Genomic DNA, 24435 nt, shown 5'->3' with positions numbered 1-24435 from the left:
TAAAAATCAGCAATTCTGCTTGCTCAGGCCCTACAGTAATTTCAGCTCCAGCCCTACAGTCCCTATCCCAAGACAACCATCCCTATCCCAGCCCCAGTCTCTGTCCCAGCCCCTCAGTGATTTCAGCCCCAGACCCATAAGCTTTATTTCACTGCCAGCTCTGCTCTCTGAGCAGCAGTTCCGCTGCCACAGGACTTTCCAGCTCCCACTCTACCCTCCTAATCCCAGCCCCGCAGAGCCCCAGAGCCCACAGAGAGGGTCTGAGATCACCCTAAGAGATCAGGGTGAGCCAGTGTAGCAAGGCTCTTCATCCTGGAAAGTGGTCAAACAACTCAATATTCAGCTTGGTTCATGCTGTCAAAACCCTATACTAACAGCTCCTGAGGCGTGTGTGTGCTCCATGGGTTTTTCCAGGACCCACATTGCAAGAAGCATAAGGGAAGATGAGCACCAACTATCCACCCTTTTGGTATCTCTTGTGTTAGTTTTCACTGCCAGTGGCAAGCTGCCTTGGAGGGGTCTTTTCTGCCCACTAACAGGTACAAAAGATAGTGGGAGCCAGCACTGACTGTGGTGGCATCCTTGTGCTTCACAGTCCGGATACTTCTGCCTCCATGTACCTCATGGAACTTCTTTGCCCGTTTTCTGTGCTTCCTCTCTTTATGGTTTGCTTCCAGTTGGACCAATAGGAAATAAATGGCATTTGGGGTGTGCTGTATCTTCCTGCCGTGTCCAGCTGTCAGATGGTAGGATCTTCCTCCAACAAGTTTTCTGTGCTTCAGTGTGCAGATTTTCCTGGTTTGAGAGAAACCATTTCTTGATTTTACTGCCTTTACTGCTGTGTTTTTGATTATCAGCACAGGCCATGTGTTTAACCTTTGTTCTGCTGTTTCTTCTGGTGCTCGCACACACACCCATTCATACTTTGCTCATATGAATCAAAATTTCAGTTTCAAGTCTCTGAAAGCTGATTTCACTTACTGTGGAGTCAGCTGAATACCAGAGGCAGGGCAAACAAGGAGATATTACAGCTGCAAGTAGAGGACATCAAAGAGGAAGATGTACAGGGACTGCATTTTAAACAGTAGCAAAAGGTTGCAGCAATCCAGCTACTCTTCCAGCAGTGTCTAACTTTAAATAAAGCCTTGATATTCAAAGGCTGGAATTACTCACTGTCCTATAAAAATAACACCGATTTGGGACTCCTTCATTCAGTGATGCCTTTTGCCTCACTCAGTTGTGTTGTTTCACATAAACTGGTTCTGTAGTTAAGGAAGTCGAGTACTGGTGCATTTACATTTGCAAAACATACCAACAAACAGGATAAATCTACCAATCTTTCTTTGCTTGTTTTCACTCAGGCCTGAACCAAAACCCTTTTTGAATGTATTTAAGTGGAGAATAGAACATGCTTGCCAAGACTGTATTTGCAGCTTCTTTCTGCTTTACTTTCCTAAAGTAAAGCTTCTCAGACCAGTAGTTCAGATTTCTGAGTGGATTAATGCAGAAATGTATGTTTTAATTTGAACTGCCTGAAAAACAAAAGACAAATAAATATAAGCAAATTATTGTACAGTTTGCCTGACTCATTATCTACTGCTTGAAGATGGCAATACATTGCTGACTCAATGTTTGAATAATTTTCTACCTTATCAGTCAGTTCTGAAACTACCCTGAGTTTGGATCTCAGTTTTATCATCCTTGACAATCTGTTGACAACCTGAGAATGGATGTGTCCACACCCAGAGCATAATACAGCCCAGAATTATCAATTTACTTTTCTAAAGCTAGACCTGACCTACGTGGCAAACTTCTCCTTCTGCCTCTCCTTTTTCTATCGTTTTTCAAAAATCATTTCATTTGTTCAAGTATCATAGCAAGTGGGCGGATATGGGGAAATATGCACAATGAAAAAGATCGCTATATAACCTTCAGCAACAAAAAAAGAGCAAAACCACAGGCGGTCCCACCTTGGCCTTATTCCTGGAGCTGGTTTTCTCTCTGTGACCTGAGCACTGACTGTGACTATGTAGTTTCACATGCCTTCTAAATGAGGCATCAGCAACAGGCAACATAGGCTGTTATTCACTTTATTTTCAAGGGTAACTTCCTGATCCAGAGGTAGCAGTTGATACTTACTTACTGTTCCAACAAGTTGCAGTGTGAAAGCTCATCTCAAACGGATTTAGTCCTCAACCCTCTCCCCATCTTTTTGATTCACTATTTGCTGTGCTTGTTCCCAGCCCCAGCCCTACTTCGACACTAACAGCAATACAGCATTTCTGCTTCTTTCATGGTTTAACCCAGCCAGCAGCCAAGCCCATGCTTGCTCACTCCCTGGCAGGACTGGGGAGAGAATTGGATGGGTAAAAACTGGAAAACTCATGGGTTGAGATAAGGCAGTTTAACAGGGAAAGCAAAAGCCATGCACACAAGCAAAGCAAAATAAGGAATTAAATCACTGTTTTCCATGGGCAGGCAGGTGTTTAGCCATTTCCAGGAGAGCAGGGCCCCATCATGCTGTGACCTGGGAAGACAAAGGCCATCATTCCAAACGTCACTCCTTTCCTTCTTCTCCCCCCAGCTCCTAACTTCATATACTGAGCATGATGTTGTATGGTATGAAATATCCCCTTAGCTCAATTGGGGTCATCTGTCCCAACTGTGCCTCCTCCCAGCTTCCTACGCACCTCCAACTTCCTTGCCAGCATGGCAATATGAGGAGCTGAAAAGGCCTTGGCCCTGTGTAAGCCCTGCTCAGAAGTAACAAAAACATCTCTATTATCAACCTTGTGTTGAGCACAAATCCAAAACACAGCCCCACACCAGCCACTGTGAAGAAAATTAACCCCACCCCAGCCAAAACCAGCAGAGCTTCACAGCCCTGCCAGGACACCTGCTGCTGCAATCAGCACTGATCAGCAGTTCACTGTTAGCCGGGAACAAAGAAAAGTAACGGCATTCCTACATAAATACTACAATTATTTGGGTACGCTATGTTTTTTTTCCTACATTATATGCTTAATGATCTGTACTAGATTCGTGTTAGGTTTATGAAGAGGGAGGCCAAGTCAGCAAGGAGGTGAGGAAAAAAAGAGGCTGCCCCACCCCTGAAGTGTTTAAGGCCACGTTGGAAGGGGCTTGGAGCAACCTCGGCTAGTGGAAGGTGGAACGAGATGAGCTTTAAGGTGCCTTCCGACTCAAACCACTCCGCGATTCTAAATTATACGAAAGCCCCACACTCCTTTCAATTACTTCTTGCATTGTTTCCCGAGTGATTTTCAGCCAAGGAAGCCTCCAGGCTGGGCAGTTTCCCGCCTCCTGCCCTCGCCGCGCTTTCGTTTTCGATTCCTCCCGAGCTCGGCCGGGCGGCGGAGCCCCGCTCCCGCCTTCGCTCCCGCCCGCTGCCGGTCCCACGGCGCTCCCGGTGCCGCTGCCGTCCCGCGGCGCTCCCGGTGCCGCTGCCGTCCCGCGGCGGCCGGCGCAGGCGGAGGGCAGGATGAGCGACCCGGCCGTGTGCTGCTTCCTCACCAGGGCGCTGTGCGCGCAGGGCGGGCGGCTGGGGCTGCCGGAGCTGCAGCAGCACGCCGGGCTGTCGGCCCCGCAGCTGGCCGAGACGCTGGCGGCGGCGGGCCCCCGGCGCTTCCTGATGCTGCGCGGCGGCGCCGAGGTCCTGGCCGTGTCGGACGTGCGGGTCTGCCCCCGCAAGGAGTGCGACGGCGGCTGCGAGCGGCTGCACCTCTGCAAGCAAAACCTCATGGGCAAGTGCCACCTGGGGCCCAGGTGAGCGCGGTGGGTGCGGGCAGCCCGAGGGGAGGGGAAGGGGGGGGGTGGGGAGGGGGATGCCCCCAAAACCCCGCATATCTCTTGCCCCGGGGGCAGTTGGTCCCCCTCGGGCACAGCCACGGGCCGGGAGATCCTGGCTCTGGAAGGACTCGCGTCCTGCCCTCGCGGAGTCGGTAAAAGGCCGAAGTGCCTGAGATAGGTTTTTCTAAAGCTTGGTTTTCTTCGTCAGTATTACGACTGCTTTGTTTTGTTATAAATCCACTCGCCTCCATACCCGTCCCTCAGCATCTGGATGAAATGGTTTGCACACATTTCTCTCCAAAGTAAAAAGCAAAGTGTTGCATGCCCTCTGGTTTTACTCCAGAGAGTTACAAACTTTGAATTTTGTTGCAACTCACTGCTTCGCTTACAGACTTTTACGTGAGAGGCACTGTTTGATCGCCCGTGTACATCAGTCCCGGCTTCCAGAATACGGAGGACTCCCGGGAAGGGCAGGGCACGCAAAAGTGGTACCTAGTTTAAAAACATTAAGATAAAGGAAAACAAAAGCAAACGCAGAAGAAGGAACCCGGAAGCTTTCCTGTGACAGTCAGTGGCAATAGTGAGCTCTGATGGAAGAATTTGCAGTTTAAGCCCACAAGCCCCTGGTCTTGTACTGTTGCAGTGTTAATAACCTGCTGGTATCCCACCGGATCCTTCCTGTTCTGCCCCAATAAAATAGACGGCTGAAGAGCTTAGAGGGGAAAGGCTGTGTCTTTGAGTGGTACTAGCAAACCACTAGGATTATAAGATTTTCTTACTGTTTGTTGCATTACTGACAGAACGATGAGCTTCCCTGGGATTCACTGTTAGAAATGCCTTCAGGTGCTTGTAGGTACTCATGCTGGATGACTCTGTGAATTAAAACGTGCAATAAGGTGATTCCCTTAGTAATGATAAACCACTCTGTCCTCTCAATAACACTAAGTATTTAAAATCACCTTGGTATGTGTTAAAAATTAATAAAGTGAAGAGTTTGCCTTTCATGGGAAGAAGGTTGATTAAAATGAGGGGACAAAAATACTGCTAGGACAAAAATACTGTGAACCACATAGATCAAGATAGAGAGAATTTTTTAACTGATAAGGTAAAATCTAGCCTTGCTTCCAGACTTTGCATCCTTTTTGTTTTAGAATCCCTGGAAAGAAAAACATATTTACAAGTTATTGTGGTCTTCTATTTAGTGGAATCACAATTTTAGTCCAGTGAATCTTGTTTTTAACTAATGTCTCGCAAGTAGCTTTTCACTGTTTTGTTTTTCTTTCCTGAATGTGTTATTGAACTCAGTTGTTCAGTTATCATTGTATTTGTGGAGTGTTTAAATCTTTGACTTAGAAATATGGACTCAAGTAATGTAGCGTGACTGTCGGGGAAATCCGAAGTCGACTGTGGAGGAACACTGGTGATGGCTCACACTTCAAGTACTCTGTAGCTTACCTACCTTCCCAGCCATTTATTGAGTGCCTACAGCACCTAATAGCCTTAGAAGACTGTTTCTCAGGATCTAAGAAGGCACACTTCTGTCCTTCAGACTTTTGCATCCTTGTGTATTTGCTTAAAAAGCAACGTGTCCAACAGGTAGAGGGGTCAGGGGAGAAATATCTACTCAAGTGTCTGTGCAGAAGAACTGGATCAGACACAGCCTGAGTTAAAAAAGCTTTCACAAGGTGAGTTTCAAAAGTTAAGTAGAGGCTGAAAGAGTAAAGGGATCATAGGCTTTTATCTGGAGTCTGGTAAATTAACAGGTACTTCTGCTGGATTAGTATGTCTAGTCTTAAGGCTGCATCAGATCACCTGTTAGAGAGCAGAACATGAAGCTGTATTTTCTTGTTTGGTTTCAGTTTGTTTTTTTTTGTTTTTTTTTTCCTTTGGATGGGGAGGAAGTTTTTTGTTTGTTTGTTTTGTTTTTAAAAAATCAAACTTCCCAGCCAGCAAAGATAACAAATTGTGTTGTTTTCAGCTTCATTATCTCTTAGTTTTGCTCTCCCAGACTTTTGCATCTGTCCTTACATGCCATCCCGGGGACAACCACCTTTTACATTCACAAAATCAAGGGCGTTGCAACCTCCAGTGTTTCTGGTGTATTGCTCTAACATTAACTTTCCCTCCAGCTGTTCAGATCATGTACATTGACTTGTGTTTTACTGGAGGTAAAGAATGTATGGGATAGACAGACTTGGCTTCAAATTGGTGCTGCTAAGTTTTTTTTAAAGTGGTGTAGCCATGTTGGTGTTTAAAATGGGGATGATAATGCTACTGCATTTCGCAGAGGAGTTATGCTGTCTGGTCTGTTCTTTGGCTAATTGCAGAGACCACCTAAACATTTACAAAAACTTTTGCCAAGCCCCCTTACCCTCATGGCTTTTTTGAAGTTGCATGTTTTCTGAGGTTCTTCTTTAAATCAGCCTGACTCATGGAATAAACATTGATATGCCTGTCTGTTTTCTTGCAGCTCTTGCAAGTACTCACATGACATCACCAATGCTGAGAACAAAAAAGTTCTAAAAAAACATGATTTGTCTGGCCTCAGTGAGAATGAGCTGCGAATCCTGCTTCTTCAAAACGACACTTTCTTCCTCCCTGATGTGAGTAGTACTGATGTCTCAAAAGAAGCTTTTTGTTACCTAGGAACGGGAGAGGATAACAGAATGTGGAGTTCTGATCTCAAGGTTAATCTGTTAAAATGTAACAGGATGAATCTGAATGAAGCAGGAATGGGGATGGCCATGTGTGAAAGCACCTGAAGAAACAATATAAAGTCCATAAAGTTACTCAGAACAAGCAAACAAAAATGTCAGCTTCATTACAGGTTTACAAAGGGTGAGGTAAGCAAGATACAGTTGAAAGACCACAATAATTGTAATGCTTACAGGCTAAGAGGTCTTACCAAAAACTCGGTTTGTTGCTTTTTCTCCAAGAGGTGATGGAGACTAGGAAGTGAGGTCCTATTTCCTTCTCCAGTCTACCTAGGCCTGCACATTTTGGTGCATGAAGGTATAAGGGAGTGAGAACAATCTATCAGAAAATGACCAAATATCTGCAGTAATTTTTGTGTAAAGTCTGCCTCTTCCAAACTGAACTGAGTTTTCGTATAGCAATTTGCTATGGAGTTATCTTTGTCCAGTTTGTATGCCAGTCATCAATTTTGTTAAATTTGGCTGAACATTCCACTGTGGGTCTATGTGTGTGTATAAGGGCAGTACTGTCTTCAAGGTAAGTAATGCCTGTTACCCTTGTCTTTTGCAGCTTATAATCTCCACAGATCTGATGACATAATAGCTCTATTGTTTCTTTACTCCCTGCTGTGACAGTACAGGACTTCGACAAAACAGATTTTTTTTTTTTTTCGTGTAGCATTTTGTAGTATGTTGTGCAGGCAGATTCAGGGAGCATGGTGGTGATAAGCAAGGGGGATTGTTCCCAATAATGAACATATAGTAACAACCATCATTGGTTGGTATTACCTTTACGCTCTTACTGTGGATCTGTTCAGCCCCCACCCCTGGCAGGCATCATTAATTACCTCTAATTGAGCACCTTAACTCCTATCATGCAGTAAAATAGCAAAACCAAGAGAAAACCATGATTGATGGAGGCCCTTCATAAACCTGAGAGTTGGGAAGAGGGATCAAAAAGCTGACTTGGCTGTTTCCTGCTTAGAAATGCTACTGGTTGTGTGTGTGAGGATGTGGTAAGCAAGGGGACACTTTGGTATTCTGTGACCTGAACTTGGGTGCAGGGGTAAGGAAAAAAACCACAACAGCACCACCACATCAGGGGTTTTTTCACACTTTTCCTCACCTTTTTTTTTTTTGGTTTGCTGTTTTATTGTTTGGTTGGGGTTTTTTTTTTGTTTTCTTGTTGTTTTGGTTTTTTATTTGTTTCTTGGCATATGCAAGGGACAGCTGCTTTCTTGATGTAGCTAAATAGTGCATTTCCTATTGTCATGGTTTAAACCCTGATGGCAAGTAAGTACTATGCAGCCACTTGCTCTCTCCCCCACCCTGGTGGGATGGGGAAGAGAACTGGAAAACAGGTAAAACTTGTGGATTGAGATAAGAATTCTATAATAATTGAAAGAAAATAAAATATACTAATAATAGCTGTGATGAGAAGGAGAGAGATTAATAAAGCCCAAGAAAAACAAGTAATTCACAATACAATTGCTCACCACCTGCTGACTGATGCCCAGCCTATCCCTGAGCAGCGATCAGTGGCTCCCAGCCAACTCCCTCCAGTTTTTATACTGGTCACGATGTTCTGTGGTATGGAACATCCCTTTGGCCAGTTTCTTCAGCTTTCCAGCCAGGCTTTCTCCCAGCTCTTTGTGCCCCTGCTCACTGGCACAGCACAAGACACTGAGAAGTCCGTGACTGCAGTAAGCCCTGCTCAGCACCAACTGAAACAATTCTGTGTTATCAACATTCTTCTCATCCTGAATCCAAACCACAGCACTGTACCAGCTGCTACAGAGAAAATTAACTCTATCCCAGCCAAAACCAGGACACTTACTTCACTAAGGCAGCACTTGCTTCTGGTTTGGTAGTTTATTCTGATGTTCCTGTGTAAAAATTTCATCCTGCATACTAACATCTTCTAATTCATGTTCCTCCTGATGCTCTGTAGAATTGTTCTCAGCCAGATTCAGTGTCCTTAAAACTCTGAGAGCTTCAGTTTGACATTTAAGTAGCTGCAATCTCCACTACCCTAAAGTGTTATTTTGTGTAATGGACGCTCCATACAAAATGTTTGTGTTTCTGATACTCTTTCAGTTATTACTTGATTCTCTATTTTAGTTGCTTTTTTTTCCCCTATTCTCTTGAGCACCAAAGCAATTCCTTTGCTCTGGCCCCTGAAACCAGTGTTTTACGTAAATCTTACGCTTTTTTCAGTAATTCTTAAGTCCAAGCTCAGGCTGTGTGACAGACACTATGAATCCAGTGAATAGCTGTTTTGCAGCTGAAACTGGTCTAATTTTTCAGTCTCCAAGCACTGCCATCCAAGCAATCTATAATTCCCTAACTGATATATACATCTATATATATTCAGCTTCAATGCAGCATAAAAACTCTCCTGGTGGGAAGGGGGGGACCTGTGAGAGTCCTGGTATGATGTATCTGCCAGACAGCTGTGTGTCCTCCTCAAAGAAGCTTTCTTCTTACAGGCTGCTCCTCTGTTCTTCAGGAGCAAAAGTGTTGCTGTGGTGCTTGGTGGACAATATGAAGGACTTTTTGGTCTGTGATTTGTTCCCTGGGTCTGATTTATTGCTTATCTCTTTTTTGATTACTAGAGGAATAAAGAAGTGCTTTGCTTTTTCCATATGTACTCTAATCTCAAAGCATTCTTCTGACCATTTTTGGAAGCCCAGATCTTCAATGCAGAATAAGCTTTACAAATAGGAAGTACATATTCAGTTTTATGCAACTGTCTTGCATCCTCTTTTGGCACTTCCATGCTTGTTGGATTGGCTTTTCTTGAAACAAAAATTGCACAACTTCAGAACCAAAAATGCATGAGTTGGCTTAAAATACCTGCTCCTCTGTGCAAGGAATCTGTCTAGATTGAAGAAGTCACAGTGACCACATGCCTTTTAGTCACCATTTTTCTGCTCTTAAAGCTGCATGCCTATAGAACAATGAAAGATTCTAATGTGTTTTTCCATTTCATCTTGTGTCCTCCCCACTTCTAGACCTGCCGGTTTTACAACAAAAAAGGTGATGTCTGCATGCAGCAAAACAACTGCAACAAGCTTCATGTTTGTCGACATTTTCTCCAGGGGGAATGTAGATTTTTAACATGCATGAGGTCCCATAACCTCTTGGATGGCCATGCACTGAGAGTGTTGGAAACTGGAGGCATTGATAGGAAAACAGCTTCGAACCTCCAGATTATATATGATTATAAGCACATGGAGTTCCACAGGGAACTGATGAAGGGAAATGGTAAGTTGTAAGAAAAACTGTGCTTAAATAGGATTTTGAGTTTGATAGAGGTAGAAACCTCTCAGCTAAACCCCATCATCCTTTTGGTGCTTTCAGTACACAACTACAAACCAAGGGGAAATTATTTGAAAAAACCAGTAGTTACAACAAGTAAAGAACCGAAGGTGCCTTTGCAAACAGTGGACTCCACACTCCGTGTGCCATCTCCAGAAGGTAAATATCTAGATATTAGTACCAACTGCTTCCATGTGGAATCAGCTTTTGTATTTCGCTTCTTGCAACATGTACATATTTTTTTCCTCTCTGCCATTATCTACTTTCAGGAATTAAGTCATGTCTGAATCATGTGGGAGAACTGCACTATTATTACCTAAAATACTGCATGCAAAATAGCTATTGAGTGGCTGGCTTATTGCCAGCTTATTGTGACTAGCTAGGGTTTGCAACTGTTGCTACTCATCTGTTGTATCGGTGGTGGAGCAAAATTATGTGTGATGGACGTAATTCTCCACACAGATTGGGATACTGCCAGCTCGCTGAGCTGGCCCAGCAGTGCTGTTCATGCAGGTCCTGGTAGCACCCCAGCTGGTCAGAGACAGCACCAGTTGCCACCAGGAGCTGTAGGTAAAGATGAAGGTACAGGTTGTTTCTAACCATCCAGTCTTGACCTTCCTAAAACTCCCTCTTTTCCCTTTTATTGCTGAGCATTATGCTATATGGTATGCAATATTTGGTGAGTTTGGGTTCTCTCCCGAGTTGTGTCCCCTCCCAACCTACTGTGCATCCCCAAGTCTATTCACTTTGGGGGCAGGTTGAGAAATGGAGGCGGCTTTGATGCTGTGTTTAACTGTTCAGCAAAAGCTAGGGCTTATCAGGGTGTTACCAGCATTGTTTTGGTCAAAAATCTAAAACACAGCATATGAAGAAAATTACATCTTATCCTAGCCAAGTCCAGCACAGTGACGTTTCTGATGTAGTAGAGTTTCCACTAGAAACAAAAAACAAAACACAAATGGTTACTTAGAAAAAGGTAGCAGTTGCAATGCACAGTTCAATCACAATGCTAATGTCACTCCCATTACACGTCTGTATAATATGCTCATTGTCTCAAAGCTGGGTGTCCCCAGTCTCTGGGAAGGGTTGAAGCCAGCTGAAGCCTGTTGCTGTCTTGAGAATTCTTTTGTTAGTTCTTTAGGCTTAGTACTTCTGTGCTGGGCTGAGCTCCCCCCATGCTGGTCTGGCCAACTCAGGGAGAAAGATTTCTACCCCCCACCGATCTGCTGAGCTGACACTGCCATTTATCCACTCTCTGGACCCCTTGGTGGGGAGGCAAAGTTGGCTGCTTTCCAGGAACCTGGACACCCGTGTTACTCTTCCTGACATTACCCTTGCACTTCTCCACTGAGACTTCCTCCAGTGTCAGGGTTTATTGGTCAGTCACAAAGCCCTGACTCGTGTGGTGGGCTGTGTAGGGGATAGTCAGATCCTGAAAATGCTTCACTTGGCTACTGCAGTCAAATCTTTGTTATTTCTGGGATGAAGTACCAAAGGCAGTGTCTTTCTCTTAGAGCAAATAAGGACTGATGTGTTCTTTCCTGTAGATAAAAAGGACGATTCCTCTGCTGAAGCTTCAAAGGACAACAAAGAAGTTAACTGTGATGAGATCTGTGTGTTCTATGTCTGGAAGTACTGCAAACATAAGGGTAAGCTTTATAAAAAGTAATGTAGTCACTGGAGAACAGTGACTGCAAAGACAGTCCCTGCTCAGTGGCTCGGGCTAGTGGTGGCATATGGAGTGTCAATGGCAATTGTGCCTTCTCACTCACTGGAGAAACACACCCCCCCTTCTGTGTTCAGCACTCTGTCTTCATTGCTCATACCAAAGCCCAGGGAGAAAGCCTCAAGGTGTAAAAACTGCTGGTTCTTTTTTGGGTTTTGTTGTTTTGCTCTCTGCGTTATGATTAGAGAATTCAACTATGATGTCTGATCTCATTACAGATAAATGCAAATCTGTTCATTACCATTTGCCATATAAATGGGAGATGTATGATGGGATCATCTGGAATGACCTTTCCATGATGGAGGAAATTGAAAAGGCCTATTGTGACCCAAAAAACAGCAGGTATAGTGATGCTGGACTCCTTGCTTGGAGTACTGTGATTGAACTCCTGTGGGAAAACTCCCATTTTCTTCCAAAGATGTCTGATTTCCTTAACTTCTGGCTACTGAGCCTCTCAGAATCTGGGAGGATGTACAAATGAGAATTTTTCCTTTTAAAAAGCAAAGTAAAAATGATTGTACGACAATATCACCCCATTTATGTCTAAAAATAACTATATCTTACTTTTAAAGCTCTGTGCACAGTAAAAAGAGAGTGGAACACAGTGTTTAGAATATCAGCATTTCAAATAATGAATCATAATTTATTTACAGTAATGAAGTTAGGCCTTTTAAAAACATATTAGAGCTGGTCCTCCTCTATGGCTGTTCTTTTCCTACAACACCTAGTATGCGTAATAAAAATAACAACAACAATAATAATAATAATAGTAATATTTGCCATGTGCCTAGAGACATTTTATGAGATGGCCCTTGTGTAAGCAGCACATCTCTTTTTTTTCCTACTTTTTTTTCTATTTTAAGTCCTTTCTGAAAAGCCTCACTGTGCTACCTGGATTCATAGAAGACCCCAAGTTCACCTTTGAAAAGTGTATAGTAATTTTGGCCCATGCCTCTTAAGGCAACAGGATATTTTGAACTGCATCTTGCTGGATGGTGCAGATCACAAGGAAGATTTGCAAGAGGAGGTTGCTTTCAAAGTCCTCCTGCCTCGGAGTTAATTCTTCAAGCCTCGCAGGAGTAAGAGCCCAGGTAGCTCCAGTGATGAATACAATTTGCAGACCTGTGATGGTTGTGATTGCATCCTTTTTAACTAACCACAGGAAGAGAACAAAGTCGATAAGCCGCATGTACTTACGAAATTCTTGTTTTGCACTGAGACAAACTGGAAACTTTCCTTATTGCAGAGTACCTTTTGCCATGCTGTACTTGCAGTCCCGTGCTGTCTGTAAAGCTGGCATTGCCACATATGGCCAGTGATTGAGATGGCATTCCATGTCTCCCAGGCCACAGTTTGCTTATGAAGCTTGGAAATGGTTTTCAGAGCTGCCATGTGCTGTGGAAAATACTCTTATTTCGGTGACATTATATTGAAGTGACATTAAGTTCAGTGACATTCTATTAAAGAAAATTGCACAAGCCTAAACAGAGGGTTGGAGGATAAAAGATTAACTGTTAACTGTAAAACCCCTGGATTTTTTCCTTACAGCATGGCAGACAGGAACATTAACTTTCAGACAATGACCTGCTATTCTTCTCCAGTTCGGCGCCTCTCTACACCATCATCAGTCACGAAACCCACATTTGTACTGACCACACAGTGGATATGGTACTGGAAGAATAACCAAGACCAGTGGATTGAATATGGAGAACAGGTGAGTTTTATATCCTGTGCTTTGAGTCACTTCTACAGGAATAGGGAGCCTCTCCCCCCACTCCCCTTTACTCAGCAGGTTTAATTCAGTGAATCCTTGTGCTTGAATTTTATAGTGTCAGGTAAGGCAGCAAAGCTACAGGTGTTCACAAGAGATGTGATAAAATGCTGACAGGCTGGAGGGAAGGGAACTCCGTTTTGGAGTTATCCATGGCTTCTGCATAGGTTGAACCTGTATACACTGTCCTTAAGATATATGGGAAGTACTTCCCTCTTTTCAAATCATTGCCCTGCTTCCTTGAACATGCAAGGGTTGCTTTGCTCTCTCAGATAAAATGCAGTCTTTTTCCTTGGATGGCCAGGTCCTCTGATGAGAAACTAATCTATCTGAAAAACGCAGGAAAAGAAATAAGGAATCTCAGCTTCCCCCAAGGCAAATGAGTTTTCCTCATATGCTTTACAGTATATCTGTGCAAATGGTAGAACACAAAGGTGATCCAGGGACTTGGAAAAGTATGCAGGGAAAGATCTTGAATATAGTGCAGTTGGTAAAGGGCCTCAGCTTCAAGGAGTAAACTTGAGAGGCGTCCCAGCTCCAGAAGAGACCACTGCTGTGCAGCTCACTCTTCAGCAGGGTGTGCTCAAAACCAGTTCACTCAGGCTGTCCTATTTGTGGAATAAAGTGGTTGGCTTACAGTTAAATTACATGCAAAAGAGAAATGTGAAACTCCTTAAACCTGCAGCTTTCTTTACTCCTTGACCAATTAGTCTTGGAACAACCACCTGCTATTCATGTGTTACTCACGTGGTCAGTGTTCATTTCCAAGCTCATATGCATCAATGCTCACCATGTCACCCTGTGCCTTTGTGGGTTTTCAGAGAACAGGTTGGAACTGGAAAAGTTCATGGCCTTGTCATGGCCTAGGCCATTAATTCCTTTGGAGCCTGAACCAAACAAACACGAGTTTGGTAAGGAGCCGAGTGCAGCCGTCACACCCAGATGGCAGCTCAGCCCTCACAGCCACTCGCTCCCTCCCCTGCCATGGGATTGGCAAGGGAATCAGAAGGGTAAAAGTGAGAAAACTGGTGGGATGAGATAAAGACTGGTAGGTAAAACAAAAGCCATGCACACAAGCAAAGCCAAACAAAGGATTCATTCCCTACTTCCCATGGCAGGCAGGTGCTCAGCCATCCCAGGAAAGCCGGGCTCCATCACAGTCACGGTGGCTTGGGAAGGCAAACACCATCACTCCCAACATTCCCCTTCCTCCTTCTCCCCCAGCTCCATGTGCTGAGCATGACCCCACATGGTGTGGGATGTCCCTGTGGCCAGCTGGGATCAGCTGTCCTGGCTGTGTCCCCTCCCAGCTCCTCGTGCCCCCCAGCCCCTCGCTGGTGGGGTGGGTGGGGAGCAGAAAGGGCCTTGGCTCTGTGCAGGTCCTGCTCAGCAATAACTAAAACATCCCTGTGCTGGCAGCACTGCTCCAGCACAAATCCAAAGCACAGCCCCTACCAGCTACTGGGAAGAAATGGAACTCTACCCCAGCCCAAACCAACACAACTTCTTACAGGATACACTTGTGTCTGTCATTACCACTTATGTATTTGTGTCTACATTATAAATGTTCCGTACTCATGCTTCAGGCCACCATAGTTCTGAGTGGATTCTCTTCATCCTACTCTTTGCCTTTCCTTTTGCTCTACCCAAGTGATTTATCCAGGTTTTAGTCCTGACTGTGATACTCTTTCTTCTCTCTCTTTTTTTTTTTCTTTTTCTCCCCACAAAGGGAGAAGGGGACAGTGTGGACTCACCATCTTCTGCTGTTCTTGAGAATTTGTATCAAGCAGATCCAGATGCCACCATATCTTTCCAGGCTGGTCAGCATCATTACAACCTCAATTTTAAAGGTACTTATTTTAAAGGTTCTCATGTACAACTTTGCAGTGCTGTACAAAGACTTAACCTGCAAACTCTCCCAGCTTTTAGAAGCTATGGCTTCCTTTCCTGACATTACCAGTTTCACCTGTTGGAAGGGGAAGTGAGGTAGTGATGGCCCAGAGGAAATTCCTTACAAAAGTAACCTTCCCCCTTATTCCTTGACACTTTCCAGACTCACATATGACCAGAAACAAAAAGATTCATAGTTTTCACATAAAGTCATAGTAAGCCTTAAGTAAAGTGAATTAATGCTGTGGATGGTAAAAAGTACAAATCAAGCATGTTTGTGCTGCTTGAGCAACATTTAAAGAGCATGAGGAACTTGAGGGAGCAAGCAACATAAGCACAGGTTCACAGTTACAGGAAGGATAAGAAGCTTACATAGGCTTTGTGCAACTATTCTTCAGCAGGTAGAATTGGTAATGAATATGGACTTTCCATTAAAGAATGCCTGTCCTTAATTAATGACCCCTTCCTGTAGATTTATTCATGATTTTTTTTCCTGTTCTTTTTCTCCTCAAGAAATGATCCAGACAAACATTGCTTTTAAAACTCAAAGACAGGTCTGCAGGCGACCAAAATTTGTGTCTTCTGAAGATGTGCAGAAGATAAAGAAAGGGTAAATTATGCTCTTTATGTTGTTGTTTTTTGTTATATTTCAGAGGTTCAGGGGAAAAATGGCTGCCAGTGGTGTCAGTAATGGTGCAAAGAACACAGCTGCTGCTGGGAGAAAGCACAAAGCACATCCCTGGCACTGAACAGAGGCTGTAGCACAAACTCTTGGCTTGGTGCATCACTGGGCATCTGGGGTACATGTTAGTCCAGGTTCTATGTCCACAGTTGCTACTTAGAAAAGCAAGCGCAAGAGGCCTGTGATGGTTGAGTGGCAGCATGCGAAGCCCAGCTCACAGTCTGAGGCCATTTCCCAGTTTCTTTGTGGTTTATCTTGTTAATTTTTAAATGCAGGAATTGTCTAAAAGGAATGCTGCAAATTTCAATGTTTAGAGCAGTACTAGAATTAATAATTACTTAATTTTCTTTCTGCAAACAGCCAGAGGGATTCTTCTATTCCAAATCAAGCCTGTCCTAGCCACTGGGATCAATCTGCACTGCCTGACTTGGGATACAAGGTATCTTTTTTCTTTCTATAGTTGTAATTCTGATGGAAAGGCAGGATTCAAAGCTTAACTGAATCAATTGTAACTATGTAGATGCTAAAAAGGGACAGGAGTGATTTCTTGGGGTGTGCTAAAAATCTTGGTGATCTCTCAAGAAAAAGATACCAAATTCCCTTGAACTTCATCTGCATTTTACATTTATCTACATGCAAACCCAAAACTTGCCAAGTTTGAGAAAAAAAGATTCACTGTTAAAATTAAAAATTGTCTTACCTTGGTTACTCAGTGGACCAGTTAAGCAAAGGGCTTTTATGAAGTGTATATTCCTTCACTAGAAGTTGGACTGAGACTAGATCCTGCAAACCATTAAATCGGCTGCCCAGTAATGCTGTCATGGCTGTTGGTAGATAAAGTTTGGACGGGACATCTAGGAAAGGAAATCTGTATATCCTCCAGTACTGTTGCATACATCACAGGTCTGAGCATAGACCTTGGCCTCCAGGATTGGCAGAAATAAAGGGCTACAGCAATAAAATAAGAGAACACTTGAAGTGATCTCTTCAACAAAACAAACCCACCGTCAGCCAAAAGTGTATGTTCCTATTGGGTCTACCAGGACCAAAACGTGTAGGTGTTTTTTAGTTTACTACATCCAGCAGTCATTCTGGAAAAGCAGCACAGTTTGTGGAAGTACTGCAGGATGCTAGAAAAAAGGCTTTTTTTGTATTAGACTTGTTCTAGTTGGGTCACTGTCACAAATACAAACTCTGTTCCCTCCAAACTCCAAGGGAAGCAGAGCTCATGGGGAGATATCACAGAGTACTGTGCTTGTACAGTCACACACTAATGGAAATCACTGCCAGGCCAGTGATTCTTGCTCTGTCTCAGGAACTCCTCTCCTTGATAATGGGACAGCAAATGCTCACACTCAGTAGGATTTTCCTTTTCAGGCCTGCAGGTGAAAAACGGTGATAAAGTTGTGTAGTTATGAAGTATCAGCTTGCACCAGCAATATGGTGCTATGACCCTTTATTAGCAGTGGAAGCATCCTTGGGGAAATGAGGACAACCCCACATGGAGCTGCTGGAGTGAGTCCAGAGTAGGACACCAAGATGAACAGAGGGACGGAGCAGCTCTGCTGGGAGGAAAGGCTGAGAGTTGGGATTGCTCAACTGGAGAAGCTTCAGGGTAACCTAACTGTGGCTTCCAGTGCCTGAAGGAGCCCTCAAGAAAGATGGAGAGACTACTTACAAGGGCCTGAAGTGACAGGACAAGGGGGAATGGCTTCACACTGACAGGGAATAGGATTAGATGGGATATTAGGAAGAAATTCTTCCCTGTGAGGGTGGGGAGGCCCTGGCACAGGTTGCACAGAGAAGCTGTGGCTGCTCCATCCCTGGAATGGCTGAGTTCCAAGGCCAGGTTGGACGGGGCTTGGAGCAACCTGGGCTAGTGGAAGGTGTCCCTGCCCATGGCAGGGGGTGGGACTGGATGGGCTTTAAGGTCCCTTCCAACCCAAACTATTCTCTGATTCTAAATAAAAGATGTAGTGCTGAAGTATAGTGACATAATTTTCATCCTGTAGGTGATGGTGAACAGCCTGAGCTTTGGTGCCACAGAGTGTGCAGATAATCAGTTTTTGCTCATCCCAATTCTTTTATGTGTTGTGTTGTAAAGCAGCTTTGGAAAATACTCCCCTATTGAGACATGGGAAATTTCACTCAACTTTATTAAGGCTTTTAAATAAATTCAAAGAAATGGTTCTTTCTTGTGCAGCTGACTTTATTCTTAATCTTCATAGACTTCCCTGTGACAGGTCTCTTCATTAGTAAGTACTTAATGCACAAGCTGTCCAAAAACCACTTCTTTATGCGGCTGTGAAATACAAGTCCTACTTTATATTCTCTCCAAACTCAGCCTTCTCAAATGTTTTGCCTGGTAGGTCAAGATGTTGGTTTCCTGTTACCCTCTAGGATGGCTCCAGCTTTCCTGCTTAAAGCACTTTAGAATGTGGGATGTTGGGCATTTCACTTTAGGGCATCTTAAGTCTCCACTTGGCTTGGGCTGTGGTAAAGTGGAAAGGTGACATCAGTCTGCCAGCATCATGCCTTTGCAGTTTATGGAGATAAACATTAATTCCAGAAGATTAAAGACATGGGTTACTTTGGAGAAAAAAATGGAAAATTTATGTACGACATAAGCAAGCAGAAGGGTTCAAATAATGTTTTAATTGTATTTTGCATTAACTTTTCCTTGGGAAAACGTGCATTTCTTGACAGATCTTTAAACATGAAAAGTAGGGAGAAATAGATAAGTAAAAGAATAATAGATTAATAGATTTGCTGCCTTCAGGAAAGGAGATGTATTTGCTTAAGCAGGTACTTAGTGTCACATTTGTCTAGAATTGTAGCTTTTTTTCTTAAGTCTCTATTTAAGTGCAGCATTCCAAGTTCTAACTTTGAAAAGTTAAGGCACTACAATGCCAGGAGGGTGTATAGGCTTTTTGTTTCCGAGCTGAAGCTCCCATAAATGTCTGGTTACAAATGATACTGTTATCTATAACATCTTTTGTTCTTAATAGCCTTAGATATAAAACTGACATTATCTGGAATAATCAGTCAAGTTTTCTTTTTTGTGATTTCTGTTTCATTGAGATTTAACGTTGCAAGTGTCAACTCTTGGAGATGATAAACCTGTAACTGATACTTTCAGCATCCTTTCTGAAGAGAGGTGAGGTGTCCTTGCAAAGCAGGAGTGACAGAGTGATTTACTTATTATTTAATTATTCACACAGTCACTATTTAAAGCATTACATTACCCTTATAAGCATAGTTGAGGGACCCTTCTGGAAGTGTACCTGCTTTAATAAGGTTTCGGTATGTTACGAGCCAACTGAAGCCTCATGTCTTCTTATGCTTGGTTTGTATTTTATAGGCAGTGGAGATCAGTAGTGTGACCTCTGAGTACAACACAATAAAGCAGCTGTTCCATCAGACTATGAAAACCTACAGCATCCTTAAAATACAGAGGATTCAGAATCCATCCCTCTGGAAGGTGTTTCAGTGGTTAGTATTTGTTTCCTTATCCTTACAGGGAGGGAGTCTCCAAGAACAAGGTGTCCTGTATCTGCTTTCTAAGAAAGAAAGGAGGTTATCACCTGTGCTTTAGCATGACTGGTTATTTCCTTCTTAGGAGCCGTTTCAGGAGTGAAATTAGTGTCTGAGGTCTTTTGTAGAATGTCATGCTCCTGTGGGGAGGTTCTTTTTGCATGGTTCCCTGGAAGAGGGGGAGAGGAGCACGGAGAGAAAGACGTGACACAAAACTGGGATGAGCATACCCACTGGGATGTGGAATAGTGATTGTCTGAGGGATTGAGCAGTAACTGCCTGCTGCACACATGCCCTGTCTGTTTAGAGTATATGAAATGATAAAAAAGCTGAAGGCTGCCTGGGTCTTTTTGTTCCAGTCAGATTTATTTAAGGTACTTTTGCTGACTGAAGTCAGTACTCACTGAGAAAGAATCCTTGCGTTTGAATTTCATGATCTCTGAGTTCTAAGGCTCCTTTCTACTTTTCAACATCTGCATCAGTGATACTGAACTCTAGGTAGATACCAAGCTAGATACCAATAGATGTGAGCTGGGGCTCAACCAGATTCAAGTTAATTGGGTAGAAGATTAAGCTGTTGCATTGTACAGTTGTCTAGTTTAAAACAAGAGTAAGTATTCAAGGACTGTATGGAATTGTAATGGAGTAAAAATACTGCTGAAATTTGTGCTTTCCCCTGCTAAGTGACGGTACCCAGGAAGTTATCTGCTAATGGTTGCATAAAACCTTTTCATCTAGCAAAACACAGGAGACTTCAAAACATGTAATAGTGCATATTTTTTATCCTACTCCAATGAGATAATTAAGCTAAGCAGGCAGAATTTAACATTGCTTAGTCCATAGGATTATAGAGTAGATTGGTTTGGGAGGACCTTGAAGCTCATCCAGTTCCACCCCTGCCATGGGCAGGGACACCTTCCACTAGCCAAGGTTGCTCCAAGCCCCATCCAACCTGGCCTTGGACACTTCCAGGGATGGGGCAGCCACAGCTTCTCTGGGCAACCTGTGCCAGGGCCTCCCCACCATCACAGTTAAGTTCTCAATTAACAGATTTCAGTCCACTGCTTTTAACTTTTCACTTCTTAATTTGCGTGTTGGAAGGATTCTTCCCTCACCCTGGCCCTGCTTACTTTGTAGCTGATCATTTTCTGAAGAATATTACTGTCTTGTCCACTTCAACAGCTTCTGAAAACCTGAGGGATATCTGGAGGCTGTGGAATAGTGATGGGAAATACTAGTTGAGCCTTTTGTTGTGATTCCACTTTTGATCCTGTTCACAGCTTAGTTTGACTCCGGCTTACATCAGTGAGGTCTGCAGTAGTGAAAGCAGGCTCGATTTCTCTCCTAGCCCTGTCTCCTCAGCCACACTGATCTTCCCCAGGCGCAGGAGCTCAGGGTGTTGGCACAAAGAACAAGCTGCCTGTAGCTTTCAGCCACTGTGGAAGCATGGAGGCTCCATGGTTATTGCTGCCTCCACTTCACTGAAAGTCAGGGTGGGAAGGAACAGGAGACCTTAAAGCAGAATCAGTAGGACCCTACAGAGGAGCAAAAGGTTGGTACAGTGGAGATGTGTGTCAACGTTCCCTTAAATTCATCGAGTAAAGTCAGAATTATCTAGAATTGCTTAGCAGTGCTTATCTTGTACTTGTTCATCACACTGCTGGTCTGTCTCATCTTCTGAGCTGAGAGAAGGCAGGCTGGAAATCTCATCCAGCTGACATTTACAAGGACGTTATAAAGTTGTTTGAGGTTTCTTTTTTTGATTTTTTTTTAAAACCTCTTTCTCCCTTTTCTTCCTTACATTCTCCTCCCTTGCATTTTTGTCAGGCAAAAGGAGAAGATGAAAAGGGAAAATGGAGGAAAGGAAGTGCAGGAAAAGCTCCTGTTTCATGGAACCAACACCACCTCCATGGAAGCCATCTGCACTCAGAATTTTGACTGGAGAATTTGTGGAAAAAATGGAACTAACTATGGAATGGGTATGTAGGAAGTGACTTTGTGAGTTAGATGTCTACTCAGACTCTCCTGACAGCGGAACAATCAAAGTCCTGAAGTCTTTAACTACAGAAGGTTAAAAAAAAAGGGTATGAATAGGTATTACGATCTTCCTTCCTTCTGAACAGGGCTGGGATTTGCTTTGTGTGGGGGTAAGTTTTCTCACAAGATGTCCAGAGAATTGATGTAGGGGTTTGCTGTAGGTGAGATCTTCTGGTGCTTGAGGTCATAATTTGAACTTGCAAGAAAAATTAATGGCAGGGAGCAAGAAGGGTGTGCATTCCCTCAGTGTGATCATGAAAGGTCCTCATGTTTTCTTGTCTGTCCCTCTCATCATAACACACAGTACCTGTAGTGAGCTTATATTTATTGCTTTTTAAAAACTTAATCATGAAATAGCAAATTCTGAATGGAAATTATATGGTGAAATCCTTTTTCTTGCAAAAATTTTGGTGATATTATGTAAAGTGAGTAAGAAGTGACCTGAAAGTTGTGTCAGAAAACCAAGGGGGTGCTCAGTTTTTGCTGCCTCTGTAGATACTACTTACAACCACATTTTCATCTTGTTTTCCAGGAAGTTACTTTGCTAGAGATGCTTCCTATTCCCATGCATACTGTCAGGCTACGGAGAAAGGAAACATGATGTTCGTGGCTCGTGTTTTGGTTGGAGACTATATTAAAGGGAATGCAGCCTATGTTCGCCCTCCAAAAAAGTCTGTGGATGGGCTTTGGTTTTATGACAGCTGTGTGGATGATGAGTTAAATCCTTCTGTTTTTGTTATCTTTGAAAAACACCAGATTTACCCAGAGTACATAATAGAGTATAAGGAGGATCAAAGAAGATGTGTTATATCTTAGAGGGATCGTGGCAGTTTATATCCCTCATCTTGTTTTCCGTACTGCAGGTGTTCTCGTACTTAGTGACTTCTTTCTTCTTACTACAGTTCTTTGGAGTGTTAATCCAAACAAATTTTGCATTGAGGAGGGCTGGCAAAACAGATATTATACTTGAGACTGTCTTGTCTTTTCTTCTTCCTCTTTTAAATGAATCATAGGCATTTGGATAACCATAGCAGGAAAATCAGAATTGTGGGATGGGAAATTGAATGTTATCACTTCTGTGGGCAAATAACTGTAAGTGCATTGTCTTAAAAATAGAGAGGATTTCTCTTTGTGAACAGTTACAAGAAAAATTACCAGTACAGCAGTTTTTAAGGAAGCTCTCAGGTTTTTATAGAGATTCTTTTCAGTGCAGAATTCATCTGTTCTTGATCCTCTAATCTGTAATTACTGTAAACAGCTCAGTGTAGGTGAGAATGATGACTTTGTTTTCAAAACACTGCTTGTTAATGCTGATACAAGTTTTGAGTTCAAATGGTAAAAAAAAAAAGCCTATATTAAAGTCCATGCCGTTAATTCTTGAGCAGAAAATTTTCATCTGTACAATGACAAGACGGATCAGAAAGTTTTTGGATCAAATTCTTACGGAGATCTGCAGTAACTTGTTTTGACCTCTACAAAAGCAGAGCTCAACTGAAGCTGTGAAAGCCACAACCTATGAAATTTGAGGGTTTGGCTGCAGCTAAGGGCTGTAAGGGTACGAAGGCTGTGTCCCAACGAGCCAGGCTTTGCCGTGGATGTGGCCACATAGTTTCTCAATGCGAACACTTGCTTTGCGAATGTGACAGGACAGAAGAAACTTCTTAAGGAGCATTGAGGTTTTCTGTCCTATCTGTCTGCGTCAATTTTCGTTTTTCCAGATGTAGGACATGATTGGAAGAGACCAGTTATGTTCTCTGAAGGCCAGTGGTAGAACTGCTGTCCTAAGACATTTTGTAGCCCATGTTGCACTGGGCAACACGCTGACAAGTGAGGTTCTTCTTAGTGTTTTGAGGTAGCTGTGGGTTATCCCACATACTGCTTTCCTGGCTCTACTTTGGAGAAACTCGCTTTCTCAGCGATGTATAACCCTAACTACAGTGGCTGAGCCCTTTTTTGCAGTTAACGTGCTTTTCGTTGTTCCCAAAACACCCCACCAGAAACTTGTGCAGAGTTTCTACTGGATTCTAATAAGCGGTCTGTGAGTTGATGGAACTGAAAACCCTCTGTACAAAGATGTCTTATTCAGGCAGTCTAGCTGTTAAGAGGGAAACTGTTGGTGAGGACAGAGGAGCAATAATTTTTACTTTCAGATAAGCTTTACAGTAACACCAACAGCCTTCCACTTTTTTGCATCTTGATACCAATCTGTTAACCACTCAAAGATTGCAAGTTCCCAAGAGGATGGAAAGAGATAAACCCAGAAAATCTTATTAAAATGATTGTCTTAGAACTAAATGAAGACGTGTCAGTAAAGCATTAAAAGGGGAAGATTTTGCCACTTTTTAAGATGTCTCTCGTTTGTCTGTAGAGTTCCTGAATCACTGACTTTGCTGTATTTGCAAATAAAATCTGTTTTCAGTCACTTCTTGTTTATTAATGTGCAGTTTGTCTCTATATGTAAACACAGCAGAGAACCAGCTGCTGCCTGTGTTCTGTGTCTTCCTTCCACGTCTAAACCAGAACTGCACAGATGTGAGTTGGCATTATAGTGCAGATGCTTAGCTAAGTACAAAGGAGAGAACAGTCTTGATTCAGGGAGAATATTTCTGCCAATTAACTTCCTAACTAAGATGCGTTTAATATTAATGTGATGGGGTAATTTGGTTGGATTTCATGTAATTGAACAGCTGCTCTGAGCAGTTGTTGAAGTCCTAAAACAAGAGGAAATAATTAAGTAGTATTAAAACACTGGGTTTAATATCCTGAAGAAGTGAGATATTGGCTCATTCTAAGGGTGTACTTTTTTAATATCTAGATGATTGACTTTAAAAGAACCTGAACGAGGCACCTCTCAGACACAGCGCTCCCCACACTCTTGTAAGCTACAAGGCAGGCCACTAAATGGAGGGTGCCAGTGAGATGCTGACAGCTTAAACTCAGTCCAAATCATAACGTGTAGAGGAAGGACAAGGGA

The 24435-nt window shown here is 43.1% G+C and overlaps 2 protein-coding genes across 5 annotated transcripts in view; one reads left to right on the top strand and one right to left on the bottom strand.

The window, feature by feature from the left end:
- Positions 1-3493: 3493 nt before the first annotated feature.
- LOC114066464 (zinc finger CCCH-type antiviral protein 1-like) lies at positions 3494-23883 on the top strand. Of its 2 annotated transcripts, none has more exons than XM_027901169.1 (14): positions 3494-3783; positions 6278-6410; positions 9602-9767; positions 9864-9980; positions 10335-10403; positions 11369-11470; positions 11766-11889; positions 13096-13261; positions 15048-15168; positions 15722-15818; positions 16251-16329; positions 19252-19382; positions 21252-21403; positions 21994-23883. In XM_027901169.1, the coding sequence occupies exons 1-14, from the start codon at positions 3500-3502 to the stop codon at positions 22275-22277; spliced, it is 2025 nt and encodes a 674-aa protein (XP_027756970.1). In that variant the 5' UTR covers positions 3494-3499; the 3' UTR covers positions 22278-23883. The 2 variants fall into 2 exon arrangements, with proteins under 2 accessions (XP_027756970.1, XP_027756969.1); XM_027901168.1 differs by having other exon boundaries at positions 9515-9767.
- The window catches only part of TTC38 (tetratricopeptide repeat domain 38), a 37730-nt gene continuing 26827 nt past the window's right edge, over positions 13533-24435 (bottom strand). Inside the window, exons 15-17 of one of the 3 annotated variants that reach the window (XR_003573187.1) lie at positions 20555-20959; positions 16591-16838; positions 13533-13647 (exon numbers count right to left, since the gene is read on the bottom strand). The gene's annotated coding sequence lies outside the window, so the exon portion shown is untranslated. The remainder of the gene's footprint in view (positions 13648-16590; positions 16839-20554; positions 20960-24435) is intronic. The other 2 variants (XR_003573188.1, XM_027901174.1) reach the window with 2 other exon arrangements.

The sequence above is a fragment of the Empidonax traillii genome, unplaced genomic scaffold, assembly GCF_003031625.1.
Source record: "Empidonax traillii isolate 1590-97213 ecotype Southwest subspecies unplaced genomic scaffold, ASM303162v1 scaffold765:size308305, whole genome shotgun sequence".
NCBI lineage: Eukaryota > Metazoa > Chordata > Aves > Passeriformes > Tyrannidae > Empidonax > Empidonax traillii.
Note: the sequence above shows the minus strand (reverse complement) of the source record. Positions and strands in the feature narration are given on the sequence as shown.